The sequence below is a fragment of the Brienomyrus brachyistius genome, unplaced genomic scaffold, assembly GCF_023856365.1.
Source record: "Brienomyrus brachyistius isolate T26 unplaced genomic scaffold, BBRACH_0.4 scaffold47, whole genome shotgun sequence".
Lineage (NCBI taxonomy): Eukaryota > Metazoa > Chordata > Actinopteri > Osteoglossiformes > Mormyridae > Brienomyrus > Brienomyrus brachyistius.
The window spans coordinates 983,992-1,009,766 of NW_026042322.1; the positions used below are offsets into that span (position 1 = coordinate 983,992).

The following is a 25,775-nucleotide window of genomic DNA, read 5'->3' on the forward strand; positions in this document are numbered from 1 at the left end:
GGCTAATTGGACTTGCTAAATTGCCCGTAGGTGTGCATGTGCGAGTGAGTGGTGTGTGTGTGCGCCCTGCGATGGGCTGGCCCCCCATCCTGGGTTGTTCCCTGCCGCGTACCCATTGCTTCCGGGATAGGCTCCGGACCCCCCGCGACCCAGTAGGATAAGCGGTTTGGAAAATGGATGGATGTGTTTTCCATAGTACTGAAATCGCAGCTGGAGTACATTTGTTCCCCGGTATAGTGAAACAGAAGTTATGTCATCGGTTAGTGGCTTGTTTACTGATGGAACATCAAAAAGGTGACAGATTTAATGCCTTGAAATTGCCAGTGATGGATCCATGTAGTGTTGACTTTTACTGGTATAGAGGAACACAATTAACAGCCAAAAAACCAGTTTTTTCCATGTCAGGTAGTATTGAGTATGTTTACGACACAAAAAAGAAACTGAATCAGATTTATTTGATATACTTTCTGTATTTCTTTAAATACAAAAAAATACACGATATTAGGTAATTTTAGCAATATGTATTTCAGTAGTGTATTGTGTACCTACCTTAAGATACGTCACAATATTAAAAATGTACAAATTGCCGTTTCAAATTTAGGCACAATTAGTCTCACTGCCAAGCAGCAACATTTTGTTTGGAAAAGTAATGTACAGGACGAGACAGAGGAACGGGCAACTGTAGTGGAGCCAGGAACCCATTTCAGCAGAGAATGCGAGGTGGTGAAGTCGGGGTCTCTTGGGGGTGGGTACAATCCAGTCACTTTGCTGCTGCGGTGATGCTACGATTTATTTGGCTCTGACTTCAGGTCCGGCGATGATTTCCTTCACCACGCTCTTCATACTTATCAGAAGCATTTCTAATGAGCCCTGGTCTAAGCACCATTTTATGGGCCGATATAAGTCTGGCTTGTCAGATTCACACAAACTACTCCCTGGGCGAAATAATTACCCTCTCACCATCCCCATTCGCGCAATGATCACAACAAGACTGCCGTTTCCAAATGGCTATTAAATGTTTCCATCTTTAGATTTGGGTCTGCGTTCTTCGGAAGTACTGAGGACCTCTTAAAAGTTTTTAAGATTTCAAAAATATTTTACAACTGGAGAATACAAGTAGTGAACACGTACCTTTTAAACTCATCGTTACAGTGCGGACAGTAACCAGTGTACAGCAGTATAGAAAAAAACAGGACGAAAGACGTTACACATTAATTATATTGGCATTAGAATCAGGTTACCCTTGTATGATGTCTCTGTATTATCTATTCATATATATTTATATATACACATTGACAAACTTAGGAAAGTCATTCTGCGGGCGCCAATTTGTCTCTATGATCCAATATTCCCTAAATATTAAACACCAGAAGCACTTACATTGCATAACGTACTAAGTATCAGTTTAACTAATGTACTTTAGTGAGAGTGTGTGCAGTGGGCGCCATAACTGTGGCGGAACTCCAGCACTAATCCTGATCAAAGTTTATGAGATTGGTTTAAAACCCAAGATGAGCGCAGTATTAAGATTTTATGACCGTCAGCCGAAAACCTATGCTGCTATTTATAAAGGAGCATCCAGCTGCGTCCTTGCACCGTTGCCTTGACCACTTATGAGAAATTCAGGCTCAAGACAATTACATTTCCAGTTACCATTGCGGGAAATGTTCATTTACAAGAAATATCCCTTAGGCGCGCGTCGTTCTAAGATCTATTCCGTGTCTTAAAACATTTCTGCCCAACTCAGCGATGTGCAACTCTACTTGCGCATATTGTGAAATAAAATTATGGAGGCACAAGGCTCTCTAATATAATATCATCGTTTTTGTTTCCCAGTTTCCAATCACTGCATCGCGAGGAATACAGGATGTATCCGTCGGTGCTACACAGTGGCAGGCTCTCCTCTAAAAGGAAGACTATTAAAGATTAAACGTTGTGCATGAAAGTGCAGACAACCAGCAATGAGCAGCACCGGTACCGTAATTCCCCACCTCTGCACACCCTCTGCAAAACACAGCTGTTGTATAAGTTAGCACCCGCCTAAAGGGCGAACGCGCGGGGAATGAACGGTCACCTCAATTCCGCGATTATTCAGTCAAACCCAGCCGATGGCGGCTGAGAGGCCACAAACAGCCCTTCTAGACCCTGTGCCGTCTGATTCTCATATTAACAATGTCTGCTAATTGTCGTCATCACCCCGAGAGAGTCCGGGGCAATGACGCAAAGTTTTCGGTCTTGGGAAAAAAAATTGCAGAACATGAAAGATACGACAGAATGTGATATTTGTCTTCTTACGATGATTATTATAATTTTTTTTGGCCGACTGACTTTTAACCCTGACAAGAGAAAATAATGACAATGATAACAATAATAAATAAATGCCTTATAAGAAAAACTATTTGCAAAATAAAAAGGAGACAAAGTACCTGATGAACACGAGTCTAGATTATACCAGATATGACAAAAATGGGGGTGGGGAAATCAGCTTCTTTAAATCCTCAAGAGCAGAAGTTTATTCTACCCGTCATCATTAAAAACTGAATTAAATCATAAGGCAGCATCAACATTCATACACCAACATACAGTGATTAAAATTCACGGGTAACAATCGGTAATAATAAAAAAAATCCCCTGAATCAATCACAAGGACGTCAGATTCTCCCTTGGGAAGTTCCCAAAAATAGGATTCGGGGAGACATAACCATTTATTACTGACAGGCATAAAGAAAATGAAGAAGAAAAAAAAAGAAGATATAAACGACAACTTCGCGGCTCAAAAATGGGCACGGAGTTGAGCGCGATATTGTCATGTCATGTGACATGTAAAAAAAAAATAAGGTACGATATTCACACCAAGCTCCGAGGCAGGATCCCTGCAGACCCCTAGCAGGTACCCCCTTTGAGGGAGTCTCAAGCACAAAGCGCGGGAGGGGGGTGGAGTAGGGGGTGAAGGCAGTGCCGAAGGTTCGGGGTCGAGCCTCCGTCGGGGGGCCGCCTATTTCAGTACACGCCTCTGGAGTTCCTCATGTTCTTGATCTCCAGTTCCAGCTGCTTAATCCGCACGTCCCTCTGGCACAACATCTCCCTGAGGCGCCGAATTTCATCCTGCTGCCGGTAGAACGTCTGCAGGAGCTGCGGAGCACACACACACACACACACACACACACACACACAACACGGCAATTCAATCCACGGTCAATCCGAGGTCCTCAAACCAGAACCTCCACGGCAGCCGTGCCCACATCTGTGGTACATACTGCTCATGCTAACAGGTTTCTTTGTGCACTGCTGCTCCACCGTAGCCCGGCCTGGCACCACAGCAGACTGCAACAACCTACACTCCACCCGAAAAGCTAATTCTGTGTGCACGCTGCATTATTTATTACGAAACCTTAAACCCCATATTGCCCCCCCCATGACAGTCTGTAAGGAAGTGAACAAAACTACATCTACTGTGTCTTTAAGTTACCACATGAGGGGAGCACGACTTTACAACATAAAGTAAGGTTTAACCACCCACCACCCCACCCCTCCAATCACCATCTTCCTGACCATATCTAGTACCTCATTCTCAGTTTTGGGAGGAGAACACAGCAGTGGTTCCCGTCCATTAGTCACCGATGCCACACCCTTATCCCAGACACTGTCCCCTTGCCAGGGCTTAACGTCGTTGAAGATCTTGGGCTCCCTGCACTCTTTGGTTTCCAGTGTCTCCTGCACGTGAGCCAGTTGCATCTGACCAGGACGCGTCTGGGAGCGCTTGGCTTCCAGGACGCTGATCGGTGCTTTCGCCTCTACGGAGTCCAAGTACGAGTCGTGTAATTTGGAGCCCGGCTTCAAGGACATAAGCAAGGGGCCTGGAACATAGCAAAAAGGGGGGGGGGGGGGGGGCGAGGAACATGTTATATATACGATGCTTTTTGTTAAAATTTTACCAGAACAAAAGCCAGGTTAACAACAGGAGCTCAGCTCTAAAGAGACATGATTCTACGTGTAAAAAAAAAAAACATTTTGAGGCAGGAGAAAGCAAGCCCCATTTCACCAAGTCACGGTGGAAATTGGATGGGGGCTTCCCCCCACCAAACTGCTGAGGTAGCTTCGGCTCTGGTGACTCTACTGATAAACCGTGCCTCAGAGTAATTAATTAGTCTTTCGTTAACCTCTGCAAAGTGGATAATAAATGCGATTAGGACACACCTACAGGCTGGAAGATATCCAAAGATGGAGGTAATTTGTCTGGGACAAACGGAGTCACCACGTTGTAAATCATACCAGGCAACAAACTGTGGGATTTTGCTGGACGCAAACCATAATAATGGCTCACGGATACTGAAAAGCCTCAGACTTTGAGGCTATACTGAACACAGAACAAAGAGATACTTCAGGGAATGTAAGGCTACATTATTCTCTATGGAAAGTAGCAATGTTGGACTTTGAATGATGGTTAGGGAGCGTAACGGGAACCCGCTGCATGAGGTTCTGACCTTTATCCAGGCCGGAGAACCAGTCCGACGCAGACATGGCGGGCTCGTTGCTGGCGGTCATGGGGTAGATGTCTTCCTGGTAAGATTCAGACTGCAGGTGGGGCAAAGAGCAAAAGGTGTCAAGCATCCACAGCACCTAACCCAAGCGCCCATATCCTGGAACCTTCCGGCCCCTTGGGTACAGAGTAAGAACAAGCCACACAACTCAGATCCGGGGGACTGCAGGCTTTTATCACTTGTATCTAGTACTGGGAGGACTGTGGCTTGCAAGCATGTGACTGCTGTGATTATCGCCAGCCGTCAATCACCTAGTGGCGCATCCCATTTTTTTATTGGCCGCTTTATTATTTCCCGTTATATTCCAACCAATGATTGACAGCCAGTGATCTTCATTCACTTTTCAGCCTTATTTCTCCCATCAATTTAACCAGATCTGACACCTCCCTGTGGCCTGCTCATCTGAATTTTCATTATTTCAACACCCCCCCCCTTTATAAATTAAGTGTGTTCCCAGGTGGCCCCCAAGGGCATCCAGCAAAATATAATGAATGTAACGCATATTTTGGTTCCCAGTTTTAATTGCAGAACTGTTCTCCAGATGAGCATCCCAGCTCAGTGTTGGTTCCGGTTCGGGTTCCTGATCTTACCCTGCGGGGGACGATCATGGAGAGGGGCTCTATCAGGCCCTTGATTGTCACCAGTCTGTAGAACCTGAACACCTCGCAGGAGCAGACGTCCAAGCCCCTCTTTGGCATGATCCCTGAGGGGAGGAAACGAGAACCTCGTCTCTGACAGAAAAAAAAAAAAAAAACTCCACACAGACGAGCGACGCACAGAGAATCCTTAACAGCCAAAGAGAATCAGCCAAGTGATGATGCGGTACTGAGCGCCACTGGTTCCAGAAGGTTTCAGCCATCATCAATGTAATGTTCTACCCACTTCGGGGAAGCAAAAGAGGCGCACGGTGAGAAGGTAGCCATGAATCCAGCTTACCCATTCCCTTCTGAGGTAGCAGTGAACGGTACTCTGTCAAAAACTGCATGTAGGGCTTCTCTGGGTTGACCTCGTAGTATCTGATGTTGCCGTCGCCCTGAAAGCAACCATCGGCGTTTTTTTAAATCATCGGCCACATAGTCGCATCCATTTTGACTTCTCCCAAAGCGACGTGTATCGTTTCGCCGTCTTATCCGGACTCCTTGCTACTTTGGGGTGGGGGGGGGGACTTACTTTTCCTGCCACATAGAGCATGTGGGTGTCAGGGTCATAGAAAGGAAACAGCACACCAGAGGAGCCGTCGAGATCCTCCTGCAACAGAGGCACAGAGAGGTCCTCCTGTAGGCAGGACACACACACACACACAAAGACACAAACACACACACAGAAACCAACATGCCGTTACTGAAAATCCGCAACATGTGCCTTATTGCAGAAACTCTGTGTTCGTTCTTTACATCAAGAGCAAAAAGAAAATCACCCATATTACAAGATTCAAGATTTCTGTCACGTGCATGAATGTACTGCTACACCAGTAGTGAAATGAAATGTCGTTCGTCCAGACCGTGCAACAAGGTAGAAGAATAACAAAATAAAAAAAATAAGCAGTAAGAATATAGAAAAAGTAAAGTTTAAAAAATATCTAAGAAATTTGCAGATGGTTATGTTAATCAGTAGTGGTAATCATTCTAATTGCTTGTATCTCAATGTGAGCCTATTTATCGCCAAAATTAAAATATCCCTTTATTTTTACTGTAAAAAATATTTTAGCGATCAGAGGGGTTTTTCCCTCAAAATATTGAGCCCACAATGACAACGATATAGCTGATACAGAATAGCGTTGTAAATGTCATTCCACTGTATCACCACTTGGGGGCAGTGACACACGAGCGTTGCTCATTTTACCTGATCCCAGAGAGCTATTTGCCTGTGGTTCCATCGAGAATTTCCGGTTGAAATAAGCATCTTCAGGTTCCCTAGAAATAACACTTTGTTGGCTTTATGTGACTTGCAGTTAGCTTCCTGAAAACACAGAAAAGATAAGATCAAGCAAGAAGTAAAGAAAATTCTTCACAATTAGATTTTTCACTAAAATATCCGTCAAAAACGCAAAATTCAAGCTATGCTAAAAAAATATATGTACAAAAAGATTTTCAGTATTTTTTTCCCTTCATTAAATATGGGGGGGGGGTGAAATTCACACATTCCTGGATCTTCTAAGAGGTGGTGACAGGATGACACCATGAGTCAGACATGCCGGCCCGGTCATTGGCAAACTACGGCCCCTCGACGGCTTTTGAGGAGGTGTCAGTTTTGCATGTGTGGTGCTGGAGGGGCCCAGGGCAGGAGATCCTCCATGCTCCGCTACAAGAAAACGCTTGGAATGCTAGCTCCACTAACCGCTACTTCAACACAAAATAATCCTCCCGTATCTTATCAACAAAGCCTCACGACGAGGTCAGACTTTTGCTTGGGCAAGACACCGTTCCAATTCCTTCACGTAAAAAGCATCTGTGAGAAATTGTGAGAAATATTACAAATACATCACAGATCAAAACCTGCTGAAAGTGTTTACATCTAAAACTCCCATAATCCAAAGAGGGCAGTTGGCAATCAAATCAATTTCAAACGAGCCAATAGGGTTGCGTCTTATTGGCGAGTGCACCATGAATCTGATTTTTTCACACTGTCACATGACTAGGCCACCATGATAATAATACATTCTATTTATATAGCCCTTTTACAAGATCTCAAAGATGGTTATTTTATTCTGATCAACAAGTATAAAATAGAATAGAATAGAAGTACAAGTTACTTAGTTCTAATGTTACTCATGCTGCTCTTATTTACTACCACTACTAGAGCAGCGTTTCCCAACCCGGTTCATGTGGAACCCAGTAGGGAGTAGGGAGGGAGCAAAAACCGTCTGACAGGAATCTGCAAGGGAGCAAAAATGTGGACCGGGTTGGGAAACACTGTACGTGACAATGAACAAAGATAGATGACTGCGGGGACCAGCGGCACATAAACCCCCAGCCAGACACGCAACACGTGGACACACCTGCAGGAGGGCCCCGGTACGCGGGTCGATGATCCGGATCTTCTTGTCCTTGCAGGATGTGGCCAGTTGGCTGCCGTCCGTATTGAAGGACATGGAGAGCACCATGTCAGTGTGCAGGCTGATGGTCTTCACCGGGTTCTTGATCACCTGCTCCGGGGAATCTAGGTTCCACACCATTATCTGCACATTGGGGCGAAGTGGATCGTAGAGGGGAGGGAAGGGAGGGGAGAGGTCACACGGGGATACAAGGCGCCCTTTCAGCCGATGCAGACGCCCATGCAAGACAAGATGGGTCTTGCTCAATCAAGAGTTCATGCTTTTCAATGCAAAAGAAAACAGCCATAATCATATTTTCAGGCACTGATTCTATGAGTGGTCCTATAGTTATGAAACTGATGCACTGGGTGACTGATGGGATATATAATTCTGCTAAATTGTATCCACATTACATATACCACTGTAGATATACATTTTCTCTCTCTCTTTTTTTCCCTTTTAGTATGGGGTGAGTAATGAGTGGAGGTGGGGATTTGATCGAGTGTTGAGCATGGGGTAGGGAGTAGTAAGTATGTACATACTTCCTCCTACTCCATTTCGGACTTTTTTTTTCATTTTATGTTATCAAGATTTTATTTCATCTGCGGCACACGTGTGTGTGTGTGTGCCTATATAGGCAGGTATATACGAATGTGTATATATTGGTTTGTTGTATATGTTTCGAAATAAAAGATCATCATCATCATAGTTGGATTCTTCAAAACGCTACATAATCTGAGCTTTTAGTAAAATACCCAGGTGTAAAAATGCGGAAATGCTAAGTTCATTAGGTTGATAGATAGGCAGCTACGGATGGAGATAGATGGCCTTGTTCTCTAACAGCCCCATCGATTCTAAAACCATCGTCTCAGAAAAACAGCGATTACTGGCTGCCCTGAATGGCGCCTGGGTACCTTATAGTCGTAGGCGGAGCTGAAGAGCACATTGCTGGCCGTCGGGTGCCACTCGATGAGCCCCACCCTGCGCGAGTGACCCTGCAGATCCTTCCGGGGAACGGTGATGTTCTTCAACAAGCCGTGCTTAGGAATGTCCCAGATCTTCACCTATTAAACGCGGTAAAGGTCGAGTCGGTGCAAACAGCCGCAGAGTCAAAGGTCTTATTTACGCCGACGCGGCCGAGGAGAAAAACCGTCTATTCGAGGCGTCCTATATGACATGGCGAAAAGGGTCACCATATAGTTCGTTATGGCTTTACGGTGTCGGCCAACAGTCGCTCAAGCCTTCGCGTTTACGACCGGATGTTTCTTGACTTACCGTGGCGTCCTCGGAACAGGACGCGACGCACAGGTCATCGAAGGGATTCCACTTGATGTCCATGACGTTGCCCCTGTGCCCAGACACTCTGGGGTGATGAGGGTCCACCTTCCCAGTCTGAGGAACAAAAAGAGTGGGGTCAGGGGGTCACGCCCTGTGACCTCACGCCCCTCAGAGACTCATCTACCCAGAAAAACGGCAAAAGCTGTTCGGCTCCGGGTCAGAGGTCAGCCAGCTCCCTCCGAGATTTTTCCGTTCTTCCCTTAACTAGATCAGGATCTGGGTATTTGGTTTGTCCGGGAACAGGATGGGACCCCCCCTCCCCCATCCCGGTTCATCATGGGTGACGAGATGAAATGGAATAGACCTGAGAATGACATCACCCACATTACGGAACAGGCCTGCGATTCGGACGGACTCGACAGGCCGTAAATTTTCAGCACGCTGGCATTTTCTTCACGTAGCTGACGCCCTCGCATGTGCAACAGGGCTCTGAATAAATACGGACCGAAAATGCTGGCGGCAGTTTTGGAACAGCTACCATTTCCTATCGAGTTACCGAGATTGCCCGTGAATAAGAAACCACAACAAAACACGCGAAATCTGCCGGCCCTCTTGCATCAGCGTAAACCGCCGGCCACATCACAGCTTTCATTCTCCGGCTATTTTCATTTTTTCCCCCACTTTAGCAGTTATTTACTTTTATTGGGTTTGACTTGGCATCTTTATCCGATTCCTTTTGTATCTTATCTTGGTTTAAGGTCATCGAGCTTCTGTTCTGCTCTTCCAGCGAAGCAAAACTTAACCCTGTGAGCAAACAAGTTGGGGCAGGAGATCGAACATACCAGCAAAATACTGTCTTCGGGCTGCAGGAGCAAGTCGACACACGGGCCTGACTCCTCTGCAAGTGCCGCGAAGAGGGCGCTGCGTTTTGGGCGGCTAAAAAGCGACATTCGTGGTGACGTTTACGGCATTGCTTACGGTGGCGGCACCAAACGAGATATTCGCATCGGCCATTTCGGCAGGTTCGGCCAAAAGCGACTCTGCCACAGTCACCCGGAGGGAGTTGGCGACCTCTGATGTAATCCCGTGACACCGCGTGGCGTCATCGTTGGCACACACGGTGGCGAGAAAGGGGCGCTCCGGGCACGACGCGACGGGTGATGTCATTCCAGGAAAGCCAGCGGCTTTGAAGAGCATCGAGGAGCTCTTGCACAACCGTAACGGGTGGGTTAGTGGGCAGGGGGTAGCCATAAATTCACCAGACGAGGGGATGAGGTGGATGTTGGTGACGTGTAAAAGAACAATGGTGTGGTTATTCCACAATCACAACTAACAGATCTCTTGGGGGGGGGGGGGGGGGGGGGACCATTCCCAAAGAGGTATGTAATTCCTGAGTAACTCTGTTGATGTATCCAAAACATAACTTGAAAGCATAACACAAAAGGCAGGAGCAGAGCTGTGTTGAGTCATACAGTTGCTTAATAAATTGCGAGGACGTGATGGCGGGGGCCATCTATTTAAGGCTTTGCTCCTCCCCCCCCCCCATCAAGGGGAACCAAGAAACATTCTGACTGTATAACAACCACGAGCAAAATATTTCTGATATGAGATATTTTTCCCCGCTGTGGACGAAAGATGTAAACGTACAGTGGAATTTTACAAGCGTCAGAGGGAGATACTCGTATTTACCTTATGTAGTGGACACCTTCATTTCAAACCAAACTTTTAAATTTTTTTCTTACAGAAAGTGCAAATGGGGTCAAGGGCTGTGCTCATGGACCCAAAGGTGAAATCACTCTGCTGACACCGCGATTCAAACCAACGACCTTCCGATCGCAGCAGCGTTGTCATAACCCACTGAGCCACGCATTACCCCTGTGGGTGCGCTGACTGTAAGAGGACAATAAAACACCTATAGCCGTGACCTACATCACCGGACGTTTCTGTGTAACCCGGAACCTCTCGCAAAGAGAGGGAATTTTGTAGGTTATCGCATCCATGACGGAAATGAAAGGAACACTCCCTCTTACGTGGTGTACGGAGAGGACGAGGAAGGCTCCGCCCCCGGCGCACTCGGTGACCACGGCGATGAAGCGTGGGTTGATGGCGCAGAAGTGGTTGTCGTGGACGCTCCGGGTGATGGGCACGCCGTCGTAGCAGTTTTCCTTGGTGGCGGCCTTGCCGAACACGTGCCGGAACTTGGAGCTGCGGTACTGGGGGCGCCATGTCATCTGGATGGCGGGACAGGAAGAGGGTCAGGTGAGCACTCGACGCCCAAAGCGGGGAAGACACCCAAATATGGTCACAAAGAGTCCCTCCCGTCGGAAAGCTCAGGAAATGACATCATCGCCTGGGAATCCTACGCCACATTTGATTTGCTGCTCATCTTTATGACCATAAACCCTAATAGGACGTTCTTGTCCTCTTCTCAAATGCAGAGCATGCGTGGAGGAGAAAACACAGGGACAAGTGAGGGGGCAGTAAAACTGGCTCACAATAAGCCGTTAAAAATAGGCTCACAATAAGCCGACAGAGTTGCCCCCTTGTCTCGTCAAACGCTTGCTGTACCAGGTTTTTCCTGACACGTTACAGGCCCAACTCAATAGCAGGCAGTGTCGCGTAACACGTCTTCAACACTGTCTCTCGGATACCCTAGAACCGCTATCCTAGCAGACCCTCACAGAACATTAGCTCTGTGGTGGAATTCGTCTGCCCGGAACGATTGCTCTCCCACATACCACATGGTGTCAATGACACCGGAAGACAGAACTGGCTGAAGGTGGGATAGATCTTTGTTGTTCTCGCGATGGAGGCCTCCAAGAGGCCATTTCAAAGTTACATTCGTTATGATTTTCCTCCAGTTTTCTAAATACCGTGGCAGCTAGAAAATATGTCACTTTTAAACACAAACCGACATCACCCAGCAACTGGGAAATACAGCAAAACAAACTGTGAGATCACTGGCACAGTGAAATCAGCATTTTGTCAGTCAGTCTCAGCTGGAAGCTTGAACAGAAGAAGCTCATCACATCTCCCTTTAAAATCTTTCTACACTTACAAACCCGTATCTGAGTTTACAAGCTGCGTTCAGGCGGCACTGACGGTCAGAAACGTTTTCAGTGTGGAGCAAGAGTGGATGGTGAAATTATGCAGTGCTGTGCAAATGTCTAAGGCAGTCAATGAAAATTATCCTTTAATAATATTCATCTTGGTGTAAAACTGATGAATACCGAGTTAATTAAATCAGAATGTGGTGAAATTTAACGCTTTTCTTGGGGGGGGGCACAAATAATGCAGCGGAATACGCTTTCTTAATGTATTAATTAACCAGTAACTAAGTGTTAGTTATGTACTGATCCAATGTTCGTTTATCATTAATCAATCATGATGGTTTGTATATTTCATGCAGGAACTATATTACTTCATGGTTTGTTCAGAGTAGTAACTGAGGAACTAAGTTCCGAAATTCTTAGTACTCTTACCTATTCACTTATGTTGTAATGTTAAATTGTGTGTTTTTTTTTTTTTGTGCAAATACAGACGCTTCCCCAGTTACAATGGTCTGTGTTACAATACTTCTTATACTTTACGATGGCTAAATGTTGTTCACTTTCAGCACATTATTCAATAAACGACATGAGGCGTTCAACACGTGAATATTCAACAAGTGAAGCATCCTTTTCCAACTGGCTCTACGAAGAATTTCCTCAATTCTCTTCGAGCCAGATACCGGATAACTACACCACCCGATACTGCAGTGCCCCCGGAGATGGACCGACCCCGCCCTCATCGCATAAATAAATGTGTGTAAAATTTGTGAGAAATTTCAATAATTCCTCCTGTAAGAAGGAGAAGCCACACAGTGAAATGGAAAGTGGCCAGGAGGGTCAATGACAGTGTGAGGAATCCGAAAAATTCACCTGGCTTATGGCTACTGATGCAAAACCGTCGGCTTGTTACCGGAATATTCTACCGGACTGTTAAACAGAAGACTGTTAAAATTCGGCACGGCACCAATCTCAGCAAGATATCATCATGGATATAAACGACAGAGGGCAAACGGAAGGCTTCAGAGGCAAAGGGAAACGCGACATGAGCATCATACGAGGCCGTGTAGCACATGATTGTGCTAAAATAGATCGTACGTAGAGTCATATCACCGAAAATCCTTGCAGAGTCTGTTACACGAATTACATTCCTGCTAGTTTTACCACATACTTCTGTGGCACAAACAACGTGAGTAAAATATGTTTCACTTGGAAGGTCTAATGCAGCCTGAGATGAAGCCAAAGTTTACTGCCAGCGGGCAACATACCCACAGAACCACACGCTGGGAACCCCCCCACGAGTCAGCGTGCTCTGAGCCCCCCCCCACGGATCCGCGTACTTGTAGCCGGGAGCACCGCCATCGAACCACATGTCGGGACCCCCCCCCCAAAGAACCGCACACCAGGAGCCCGCCACAGAACCGCATGCGGGGAGCCCCCCCCATGGAGACGCACTGCTCTCAATAAACTGTATTGAGAAATGTGTGTCAGACCACTAAACCTGGGGGGGTGGGTGCAAGTGTAAGCGAGACAGCGACCTGGTGTGGGTGGGGTGGGGGGGGGCATTGTTGTCTAAGCACTGGACCTGAAACTGGAACCCAGGGATTGCTGGGTGCCCCCGAATATCGTCCCGCCGTCCCGTCTGATTCGCACGACCAGCTTGGGACGGGGAGCTTTTCCACGTCACCCGACACCCCTTTGGAAACGGAAAGCCCTCCGGACACCGTGATGTGGGGGAGAGGGGGGCTACTTTATGGAGGTGCTGAAGGATAGTGGGGGGGGGGGTCACAGACTGGATTATCCTTATTGTCAACCCACCAGCAGATCACGCAGAGCATGTCCTGTGGGTCAGGCAGGGTGGGGGGGGGCCACAACACCATCACAATCAGGTGATACCTGAAACTCGAGTATCAATCAGCAGAGAATGCCAACACACCCCCCCACAGCCCCCCCCCCTCCCCCTCCAAAACAAGTGTTTCTCCAACATGACAAGATCTGAAAGCATGGACCGGTCCGGACTGCTACCCCAGTCACGCCTCGCCTGCCCACATTCCACCCACAAGTATCAAGCTAATTTCCCGAGATATTCCAGCCTGCCGTCTTCTGCAAAGTGCTACCGTAATAACAGCCAGCTTCCAGCCTTTCTGCAATTTCTCCTTTCAGCACGGAGTTCCTGATTGGCTGATACTTGATGAGGAAATCCCTTCAAGACAGCGGCTGCCCCGCGAGACTCGCAGGACAGCCTCGACCGCGATGCTGAGAGTGAAAAACGCTGACAGGCAGCTTCAGCTTCTGAGCTGGCCGCCAATACATGCCGTCTTTATGCTTCGGACTCAGCAGAGCTGTTATCGGTCATTGTGGGCAAACTCTGTCTGTGTCCAGTTCTTATTTTATTATCCATCTGGAGGTGCCACAGACGCAAGCAGCTGTCTCCAGAGATCTCCCTGAAAAGCCACTGGAGTATAAGCAGCATTTTGGCTTGTGGATCCTGTCCCAGCTTGTCCCGTGCTCATCTCTGAAGCACACTCATGCTGAAGTCTTAGGTAATCAGCCACCGGCCCCCGTCCCCCCCCCCCCCACACCTGTTTTTGGACCCCCGGGGCATAACCCATTGCTAACACTCGCTTTATTTGCCATGCAAACGCTTTTAGCCAAAGTGATGCCCAAACTCAGCGATTCCTTGGATTGACAGAATGACACCAAACAGGAGCATCGCTCAAACTGGATCTAAAACAAGCCATAAAGGTTTGTTGTCCCAAGTTCAGTGGTGACCGAGCAAATCTGTTCTTAGGATCAAAACCGGTGTCGCTAACCGTTACGCCACCTGCAGGCTGGAAGCCGGGCGTCACACTCACCTTGGGTCTCCTTTTTGGATGAACACACAGAGGTTAGATGAAGAGGCTTCCTGTGACCCCCCCGGTGTACACCGTCGCGCCGCCCACCCCCCCCCAGCACTCCGTCGTGGGATGTGGCACTCTCCGTCCGCAAGAGACGAGACTTTTCCAAGAGGCTGACCGCGTGATCCGTCGCAGGCGGCACCGGGAGCAGAGACGCGGCGGTGGGAAGGACCCGTCTGAACGTGTGCGGGAGCAAGGCATGGCGTGCTTCAATCCAAAAAGGGGCGGAGCCACAGCAGACAGGGCCAGCCAAGCAGAGGGGAAGGTAAATCTGACACTCCCACAATTCTCTCCGACATCCCGCCTCAGCAGAGTCTGTTTAATCTGAGCCTCTTTATCCTGCCACAGCAACGGACTCCTTCAGCAAAAGGGCAAAGAGCAGGCAGAAAAAACACAGAAAGGCAACTAAGCATCCTGAGAAATAAATGTTAACGGTTCAAAAAAAGTACATACTGTACTTAGAGATGAATACATTTTCAGCTGCGGCTACGCGACACAAAAAAAAAAATCCCAAAATGCACCTGTGCTCCCTCAGATTTCTTCCAGCCCACAACATTAAACACGCCTCACCCTAAACGAGAGTCGGTGAGAGTTACTGAAAATGCAGCCCAGCCCACTATCTGCAGTTGGGCAACAGCCACAAGCCACTAGGCAAACAGTGCGTTTCACGCGGAACGACGGAGGCCTCGTACACAAGGATACCAGCAGGAACAGTACAGGTAGCAGTACAGAGTCCAGCGCTTGTCTGCACCTGATAAGACCCCTGACCTGAGAACGGCGGTCTTCCTCGTGCCTTCAATGGAACTGGAGCGACTCGCTTGCATCGAGAAAGACAAGCCATTCCCTGACCTCTGACCGCCCTTTACCCAGCCAATCAGGACAATGATGGTCATCTGGCCCCTGAAGCTAATGACATTCCAAGGCCTGAGACATCAAACTGGATAATTGTTCGCTCGGAACAAGTTGTGCAAGAAATGACAGCCCGTCAAGATTCTGACAGATAGCTTCTCACACACCCAGGCAGAGAAAATAAAACAAGTTCTTCCCCCGAACAACAAAAAAAAAGCACAGATGACAGGAGACAATTTCTCCCTTTGGTGAAATGAGCGGATTGCGGTACGATCTGGCACGAGCCGGAAAAACATCTTCATTTTGGGTGGAACGGTTAATTGGGCCTTGCGGTCTCACAATATTTCTGCGAAGTTTTAAGAAAGATTTTCTGTAAATGTTTTGCTGTCAGAACCAAACGAATTTCACAGGATTTCAGAATTATCTGTTTGCAGATACATCACACACACACACGCACACACATACACACACACACACACACACCACACATACACACACACACACACACACACACACACACACACATTCTCCATTCCTATCTATGGGGAATCCTAACATGACAACTTTAATCCTCTACCCAGCCCTAACCTTAACCATAAGTAACTAAACACAATATGAGACTTTTGGCATTTTTAGATTCTATCACATTGTGAGAGACATTTGGTCCCCACGATGTACTATAAACATAATCCCCCCCCCACACACACTCCTGTAATCCACACCTTGTATGAGAACAGATGGCAGGAGCAGTTGGCTTCAGAGATCAGGGCCAACTCTGCGTTTTTTTATTTTTTTCTCTCCCCCCCCCCCCCCCCCCCCCCCCACTGGGGTCACTAAGCCACAGCAGGTACCAGTGCCGGAGGGACGGGCCGCGCAACGAAAACATTTCAGGTTCAAAGTCCCAGGTAGAGGGAGGGTCCATCTCCAGTGCTCTTAAATAAGGTCGCTACACGTACCTCGTCGGTGATGTGGTGCAGAGATGTAAATACTAATGAGTTTCTCAATTTGGGTAACAACATCCTTTAAGTAGCGTAAGACTAGTCTAGCAGGACAGCCCAGATGAGAAACCCCCTCTGGGCCAATTCAACTCAGGCATCACCTTGGCCAGCCCCTAAGGACCCGACCTTCAAAGCCAGACCACTGAATGCATACAGAGCCCCGCCCGGCCTCTCATCAGGGCCGACCAGTCCTCAGGTAATAGTCAGATTAGTCTGAGAGGAAACAAAAACAATTAGCAGGTTGAGAAACATCAGGTTTGCTCTTAAGAGCAAGAGGATCAGTGTTTTGACTCAAAAACATCTGTGTTTGCATTGCAGCTGTTTCAGTATGCTTAATTTTTTTTTTTTTTCAAGTGTTGGGGGAGGGGGGCGGGATGATAAACCATGAATAGGCCATTGTCTTTCCTCACAATGGGTGTCGGCGGGTTTGGTGCGGGTCTCCCACCCATCCCCTCCCCCCACATGCCGATTATCAGAGCCCTCGCGTCCCCCCCAAACCCGCCCCCCCAGGTCTGGCATTGAGAGCTTGCCTCCTGTCCAATTATCTCAAGACAACCAAATAATTAAACAGAAAAACAAAACCTGACAGAAGTGCTTCCATGATAAAATGCGGAATAGAGTAAAATATACATCAAACTAACAACGAATTCTTAGTCTGCCTGCACTATGAACGACAGGAAACCCAGTGAAATTAATTTTAATTACGGTTAAACTCTTTAGCAAACATCTATCTGATTAAAATGGACGGGCAATAAAGTTCCGCTTTATTTTTCCTGGATTTTTCGCACTCGGTCGTTGCACAGAAAGCCTTGTTAAATGGGGAATTATTTACAGAAGAAACCATAAAGAGTAAACATGACTCCCGCCTCTTTGTTCAGCTTTGGGTCACACCCATTAATACAAAACTAAACACCAAACAGTCCATTAAGCTTAAGGCAGCCATTACACATGATTTACCTTAACAATGGGCATTTGTGCCCTGTGACCCAGGGCAGGCCTGGCACAATCCAACACCCGCGTCTCTTTGTGCATGCATGCGTGTGCGTGTGTGTGTGCGTGTGTGTGCATGCGCGCGCGCGCGTGTGTCCTAATCCCTAAGATGGACTGGGCGCAGTCAGTTCCAGTCATCAATGCTCTCTGCTCAGCTGAGACCTATTTGCATGACTTATTTCCATACCAAGCTCCACCAGCACCCACCCCCACTGCTTACCCACCCACCCATTTTGCCCCCCCCTTCACCGGGGACAGGTGTAAGGGCTCTGAGAACAGAATAGGGTGAAACCTACATTTAAAATGACACAATTTACAGAAATTCCACATTCTCTGATGCACGCCGGGATAATTCATTGCCAACCTTAGTGCACACATAATCCCTACGAGTGTGAACTTGAAAGAGAATTAGTGTTAGTTGTTGCTAGGTTGACTATGTTAAATGCTAACGCCATTAAATTATGATGGACTATTCCTTAGAAAAGGGGAGTTTTCACCTCCGTGTAAATTGATGAAATGCTAAAACGTGGAATACCAATGAACAAAAAACTAATAAATAGTATTGACGTTCCCCCCCCCCCCACACACACACACACACTTCCTCCCCAGTCTTTAGTTCTTACATGTGGCATGGTAGGGGGTCCTTATCATTAGTCATCTGGGGGCGCCAGTTTAAAAATAGCCACGTATTAGCAGTTTAATTGGCATGCGAAGCTATACTGAATTATAACGGAATTCTTTGTTAATAGCTTATTTAAAAAGCCGATTTAGTCGGCACTGTGATATGTGGGCCGCCATGGTCTGTTTGGAAACAGGGAAGCTAATCCCTCTTCCAGCACCAGAATCGTCCTGAATGTGGAGTGAATGATGATGATAAGAGGCGTACATCCCGGGGGGTGGGGGGGTCGGGGGGTGGGGGGGTCGGGAGGGCACCTGCCACTCCCAGGATTCCCTTCTCTAAGGGGGCACACGCACTCCATTTGAGCTCTTTGAAATTTTAATCAAAGCAAAGATCCTCTATTAACCTCATAAGTTAAAAAACGGTATTTATTAATGGTACTTGTGATTTTTAATCTGTCAGAAAGGTCATCCACCAGTTTGGACTCTCTCTTTGAGTCCTTCACATTCCAGAAACTTCTAATTCATCTGCCCAGCAGACGGAAAAGCAGTCGACCCTTCAATGACGATACCAACCACATCCTATCACACCCACTCTCTAACGCAGCAAACGAACCGTGACACGACACTCTCCGAGGACATTTGATTGCCCGACCAAAAGATGCATTTTGCTTGTGTTTGTTTGCGTTTGTTTGCATGGAAAACAGACATCAGTGTAGCCGGAGATCATCGTGGAGTCAGACATCCATCAGTACACTAGCTGTGGTCCGAAAGCCACGTGAAATACAAAACCATATCCATTGTCGTGTTGACTTAGGTTGGAGCATCTACAGCTGAACTGAGCTACACCCATCAGATAATGGACTCTATCAGCAGAGCAGGGATCTATAACAGAATTGCTTGTGAGAAATCAGCATTGGAAACATGAGAGGCACTCCTCACAGGCAAAATCTACCCTAGCTTATTTTCCATACGAAATGTCACTTAATTCGCGCACACAAACACACAAACACACACACACAAACAGACAGACACACACACAGAAAGTGAGAGAACATTGCTCAGACCGGTGGATATAACGCCACTTCAAAAAAGTTCTGAAATACTGATGGTATGTCAACAAATACAGCTCTGGAAAGAAAATAAGAGACCATTCAATATTTTTAAAGAATCTGCATTTTTAAATCCTGGATCTGCTGTGAGAGGCTACACTGCGAGGCAGGCTGCTTCCAGCGTCAGTTTCTAAGATCGCAGTACAGAAGAACAAGGTGAAGCAGGAGACACTGGCAATAACCAAAAAACAGCCAGTTAAGGGGCAGAAGCGACTTCCTAATGCCAGAGATGACCGTCAGCTTATCCGGCAGTGTCTCATAAATCGGTGGATGACCTCAAGCGACCTTCAGAAGGAATGGGAGACATTAAGTGGTGTGAAGTGCACTGTTAGGACAGTGTGTATCGGGCTCATAGAAGCAGGACTGAAGTCCTATAAAGCAAGGAAGCAAGCAAGGAAGCAGGCAAGGAAGCAGGCCTTCATCAATGAGAAACAGGGAAGAGCCAGACTGTAGTTTTTTACAGAGGCACATACCCATGAATTAAGAAATGAGCAAAACTGAGAATATTGCTGTAGTCTCTTAATTTTGTCCTGGAGCTTTGTTATAACCACTATGAAATGATGTGTACAATTAATGTAATTAGCTGATGCCTTTATCTAAAGCCATGTAAGTTTTTGAGAAAGCAGGGTCAGTCAGTCAGTCCCTGGAGCAACTGGGGTTAAGGGCCTTGCTCCGGAGCCCAATGGTGACATCATTCTGCAAGGTGACATCATTCTGCAAGGTGACATCACGCTGCAAGGTGACATCACTCTGCAGACCCTGGGATTAAACTCGTGACCTTCTGATCACAGGCATGAAGTCCAAACCCACTGAGCCACATACTACCCCCAATTCTTGTGCTTTACATTAACCTTGCCCCCCCCCCCCAACATTAAGACAAAGCCAGGTGCTAAAGTAAATTAAATAGCTGTTTCCTCCAACCAAAAGGCCACAAGCAGTGTTAACTTTCTATCCCATCATCAAATTGATCCTAGGGGTGGGGACAAGCTCTCCATCGATCCTGTAGGAGTATGGGGTTGGGGGGGGGGCATCTTACTCTGACCTTCTTAAAAGCACGTACTGGCTTCCTGTACCTTTTTGCTATTCAAAGAGATCTGACTGGCCAACAGACAGGCACCTTAAATAGGTGCTCCTGTTAGTAATGACTGAAGGATTTCCATTAGCCAATCGCAGTAGCCAAGTGCGTTAACCTATCGCATTAGCATACAGACATGCAGGGACAGCCCAAGATAGCAGGCTGATTAATATGACCATGGACAGGATTCTACAGGAAGCTGATGTACCCTGTAGCACATTAAACTGGACTGTATGGGGCTTTGTGTACACTGTAAACAATGCATGACATGTGGAATATAAAGCCTTCATTGTCGCCGTACAGACAGCACGTACAGCGAAATTCAATCTGTGTAAATATACAATGGAGACTGGGGGCGGCCATTTGTCCAGCACCTCGGAGCATTTTTTTTTGACTTATGGGAGTTTTACTTACACAAAAAAGGTTTTGAGGGCAGAATGAAAAAAATGATTGGTTATTTGTCTGAACCAATCAGATTGTAGAGAAGGAGGGTCCAAGTGACTAGAAGATGTCTCACCAAGACATCTGATTGGTTGGTTCCATCTCCTCTAATTGCTTGGACCTACCTCCTCTACAATCTGATTGGTTGTCTCTCTGAACCAAACATTTTTCATTCTGCCCTCAGAACATTTTTATGTAAGTCGAAGAGCAGTTTTTTGAGGATGCTTCCTGAGATCGTCACAAACATGCCGGATTTGTGTTATGAAGAATGTGCTACATACAATCTAAATCTAAATACAAGCCATTAATGACTTTTTTTCCCCATAATTAAGTAATCAGTGAGCGGAATCACGATTAATTGGTATTTAATTACCTATAATTAATTACATTGTAGTGACCTTCCACAAGCTCGTCCAATCAGCGGCTGTATTAACCACCCTTCGTTTCCATGCTTCCTGTGCAGCGTGAGGATTTTTACCGTATTAAACAAATATGGGGGCAGCGGCAGATTGGCGAGCAGGGTGAATGGGCTCTCAGGCAGGGCAGCAGGCTGGCGCCGGAGCTGCTCGCACTCCCTGTGGAGCCGGGTCAGTACCACCACGCCGGGCTCAGGTGCGCCGTCACCCGACACCCGCACCAGGCTCACCCCCCCCCACTTCCCCGACGGGTATCAGTCCCTCCCCAAGGAGTCAGTGTAGCGGACGGCGGCTGCCTGCGTACCAGCTGCCAGCCATGGCTGCTCCCCCCCAAAGGGAGGCCCCTGCCCCCCTCCCCTGTCACCCCCTAAAAGCAGCCCGCTGTGGCTGTAAGACGTCAAGGTCAGACAGGGCATCGTAATTTCAGGACAAGCAGATACAGACATCACAGTGGGGGGGGGGGGGGGGGGGCATCCGTACTTTCGAAATGATGACCACGCTACAGTCAGCCCTGTGGTGAATCGATTCGTTCAGACCCTTCTGAAGTCTGCTAACATCTGTGTGAATGCTCCAAAATGGGGGCACCCCATGGGGGGGGCTGTCCCTGCTCCTTAATCCTGCCCCTCGGCGCTCGTCACCTTCCAGGTGGAGGATAATCTCAAGGCTGGGGGTTGTGGCAGTGCTGTGCGTCATCTTTCAGAACACATGCAGCGACGATGCATCTGCAGATCTCAGAGATCTCGAGCGTAACAAACAAACACGGGTCAAATGGGGAGCAGCTCGAAAACCGATCCCATATGCCACTGCTGGGCCCTACGTTGCCTTCTGAGCCCAAATCCTACTATTTACCGAGCCGAGCGGACCGTAATAAAGAGAACTGGTGCCGTGATTTCGCAAAAAGACGCAGGGAATTTGACCAGGAATCGTGAAGCCACATCTGCAGTCACCAGCCAGATTTTATTTTCCACCCCGGCTTTGTCAAAAACACTAAATCAGCCGTGGATTTAATATACAGAGATTCCCGCAGCAAACGAGAGCAGTACATTAATTAGGCGACAGGGGTTTACTGACTCGAGCTCCAAGGCGAGCCTTGATTGGCGGAACATTCCAGATGGATGAGCGGGGTTGCTCACTCCGCCACAGCGGAAACCGAACGTGCAGACAGTCACCAAGGTGACCCATGGGCGCGCTGAGCCAGACCGTTCATCACGGCAAACTATTCCAAATGAATCAAGGAGGAGGGGCGTAGACAAAATAATTATGTAGTGGCAGGACTCCCCAGCCAGCTGTAACCCCGACACATTACATCACCCTGGAGCGCAAAGGTGTGTGTGAATTACAGCCAGAGGGGGCGCCACCCGCCCACCTCAAACACTATTGGCCATCGTACAGAAACGATTTGTCAGGCCACGGCAGAGCAAACGAACACCGACAACGTCAGCAGGCCTATTAACAGGAATTATTAAGAACACCGCCGCTAACACCTGACCACACTCCACTGCTTGAAATTGTGATTTTCACTCCTCCCGCTCCAAGCACTCATCGACAACGTCCATCCATCTTTCAACCTCCTACCCAATATAGAGTACTGCAAGGGGGGTAGGGGGGGGGGATGCACTCCATCACAGAACTCGCACACGCAGCTGCAGACTACGGGGCAATTTAGAGACGTGATGGGCAACTGCATTCCAAAAAACGCGCAACCAGATTCATGAAGCCCTGCGGGCAAACCCCAGTGGTATGTGCTAGTAAGGAGATAGGAGCTGACCTTTGTGTGCAAAGAGCCCATGAACAATAGACGAGGCACTACGATCGTACAGAAAATATGCCGTTCATTTAGACGCGTTAAACCGGCTCCATTCATCTCAGTTCTGAATAACGTTTTAAGTCGTCACTAGCGACTGTCACCAAAGCCATATCTAGAAAGAAAATCACCGCTCAGCCAGTTTATCTACAAGCTACAGGCAACACGACAAGGAGTCAGCTCTTGGAATTAATAATGAAAACTATGTAAACAGAGCTTACAGAACTTGTGTATTACACGTCAACGGCGTAAGTGAGAGTTTTGATATTCTGAGGGGGGGGGGGGGAGGAGGAGGTGTGAAATAGTATTATTCATTTAAATTAAAAGTTCTGTTTCTTGTGGAGGATAAATAAATGCTTTTTAATTATTTAATGTTTTTTGAATGAATGAATCCTGATTAAATATTAGGGTGGGCTTATCGCTCCTTGGTTCTTACGTTGCTGACTTGTACATTTTTAACATTCGCACTCAGATCTACGGAGAACCAGAATGAAATGATGACAAACCAGCCTCAGCTCAGTGCCACTCTCTCTGGTACAGCATTCAGTCTGTCAGTGCCCAGCTTGCGGCAAGAAACTTTTAAAAGGTGCTGGCATGAGATGCCCCCCCCCCCCCCCAATTCTCCATAATTCATCAGTCAAAGTTAGAGAAGCCCTTTTGTTCTGTGGCGGGCCCCACCCAGTACAGGCCAATCGGTTCGCTGGAGCTCAAGGTCATGTTTGCTCTTTCATCCAGATCCGTAGTTCCTCTAAGGACTTTGATACCGCAGAATTCATCATAAACCTGAAAATGTCCCCCGCACGTTGATTTTACGTGTGCAGCTACCACGCCAGCTGTTTTCGCTTTTGTCCTCAGTCACCTTTCAAAAAGCATACTGGTTTTATAACCTGTTTGAAGGAAAATGTTTACGTGCAACGAGTTGTAAATCACCTGTTCGTTTGACCCCCTGGCAAAAAATATTAGCCATGAACTTTAAGAACAAATTAATAAACACTGGCAGAGAAATTAATAAAGAACAAAATACGAGTCATATAAAATTACAACCGCTGCACATTATTTCAGCAGGGATCAATGTCGTTGACATTTCCCGGACGCGAAAGCGCAGAATACTTGGCGTGGAACCTCGTGTCTGTCAACGATGACACGCGGGCCGCACTCAACAGGTCCGCCTCCCCGGCTGACGTCATTAACTAAAACCATCCCTTTAAGTCTGATTTCAGTCTCGCAACTTTCTCGGCTGGCCACCCGATAGACTGTACAAGTCTTAAAAACATTTCGTTATATTTTTACAGATACACTTAGCACAACAAGTCCTAGAAAATTAAATATGCCACTAACTGATTTTAGCCACCTCTATAAATCTCAGACATGCTAATCGTGGAATACATAATTTAGGTTATCTAATGTTGATGTTCTTCATATTACTAATAGAAAATAAATTAATTATGCCTACGTCATTCAGTGACTATAATTATTGCATTAGTCTCATATTTTTATTATTAAGACACATTCACTGGAAAAATATGCGTTCAGATGTGTTTTTCGCCAACTGTACAATTTATGAATCCGGGAGACAAAAGTTTAAGGCTATAGACGGGAAATTATGTTTTCCACCGGGAGCCTCGCCCAGCACGTGTTGCGTGTCTCCGGTCTGCGCGCGATAAGCGTCCGGTAAGGCACGCCCGGATGCGCTCACGCACCAAACACACCACCGGTCACTTGTTTTCCAACTTCTCCGATGTCCCTCCCCCTCCCGCCGCATGCATGGCGTGACGACCGGCCGGACAGCGGCGCATCCCTGTCAATAGCCCAGTGCCCTAGTACCAACCATCGCCGCATCAGCCCGGTTCACGAAGGGCGTCCTTCAAAGGCGCAGAAAGGTTTATAAACATGCGCCCAGCAAACACCGTATGCGGGGCAAACCGGGGAAATCAGAACCGCAGATTATCAGCCCAGCGCTCCTCCGAAACCCGAAGCATCTCCCCAGACACCCCCCCCCCCACAGCATAACAGGTCTGTTAGGTGACGAGATAAACCCGGATCGGCCGCTGTTTCAGCGAGCTTGCTTAGCCTCCGCACATCCTTACCTTTGTGATGGTCATGCACAACGTGAGCAGGTGACACGGTTTCCTGCGAGGCGCAAAATGCCGCAGGGGAAATGCTGACTTATTCTGCTACGGGAACCGCAAAAGAAAAAAAAACGTCCAGGAGTCTTATTTCCCAGCCTCTGCTCGGTATCCGGAAGGCGCTTTATATGTTAGCAGGTATGATGTTCATGCATAAGTCATGATGGTCAAGATGAGAGAGGCGTTTACCGTTGAGGTAAGAGAGGAGGGGGGTGGATGAAGCGTGCGCTCGCCAGGAGCAGTGCGCCACCGCCGCGGCAGCGAACGCGGTAGGCTCTGCGGAGCCGATGGGTGGAGAGACTGAGAGGAAAGAGGTGGAGCCCTTCAGCCGGGACCGTGAGGCGGGAGCGGTGTCGCAATCGTCCCGCTGCTTCCTGGCGTGGAAGGGCGCAATGTCCCGGCCGTGCTTTGCCTTGCTCCAGAAAATGACAATTCATTAGAAATGGGAACCAGGTCCTCTTACTGGATTTTTGACGTTCGTTTGGCTGATTTGAACAGTGTGCGATTACATAACGACGCGAAACACGTTGTGCTGACGAGTCATGGGGA

General features: G+C 47.5%; 1 protein-coding gene across 6 annotated transcripts; it reads right to left on the reverse strand.

Annotated features, from left to right (window-relative positions):
- Positions 1-450: 450 nt before the first annotated feature.
- coro2aa (coronin 2Aa) lies at positions 451-25,553 on the reverse strand. Of its 6 annotated transcripts, XM_048999683.1 has the most exons (13): positions 15,566-15,791; positions 14,756-15,155; positions 10,884-11,084; positions 8,851-8,967; positions 8,490-8,639; positions 7,540-7,719; positions 6,384-6,500; positions 5,712-5,816; positions 5,478-5,574; positions 5,132-5,244; positions 4,485-4,575; positions 3,565-3,857; positions 451-3,132 (listed from the first exon to the last, which is right to left on the reverse strand). In XM_048999683.1, the coding sequence occupies exons 3-13, from the start codon at positions 11,082-11,084 to the stop codon at positions 3,001-3,003; spliced, it is 1,596 nt and encodes a 531-aa protein (XP_048855640.1). In that variant the 5' UTR covers positions 14,756-15,155; positions 15,566-15,791; the 3' UTR covers positions 451-3,000. The 6 variants fall into 6 exon arrangements, with proteins under 6 accessions (XP_048855640.1, XP_048855641.1, XP_048855638.1 ...); XM_048999684.1 differs by lacking the exons at positions 14,756-15,155; positions 15,566-15,791 and adding an exon at positions 25,416-25,553; XM_048999681.1 differs by lacking the exons at positions 14,756-15,155; positions 15,566-15,791 and adding an exon at positions 25,188-25,486.
- Positions 25,554-25,775: the final 222 nt, after the last annotated feature.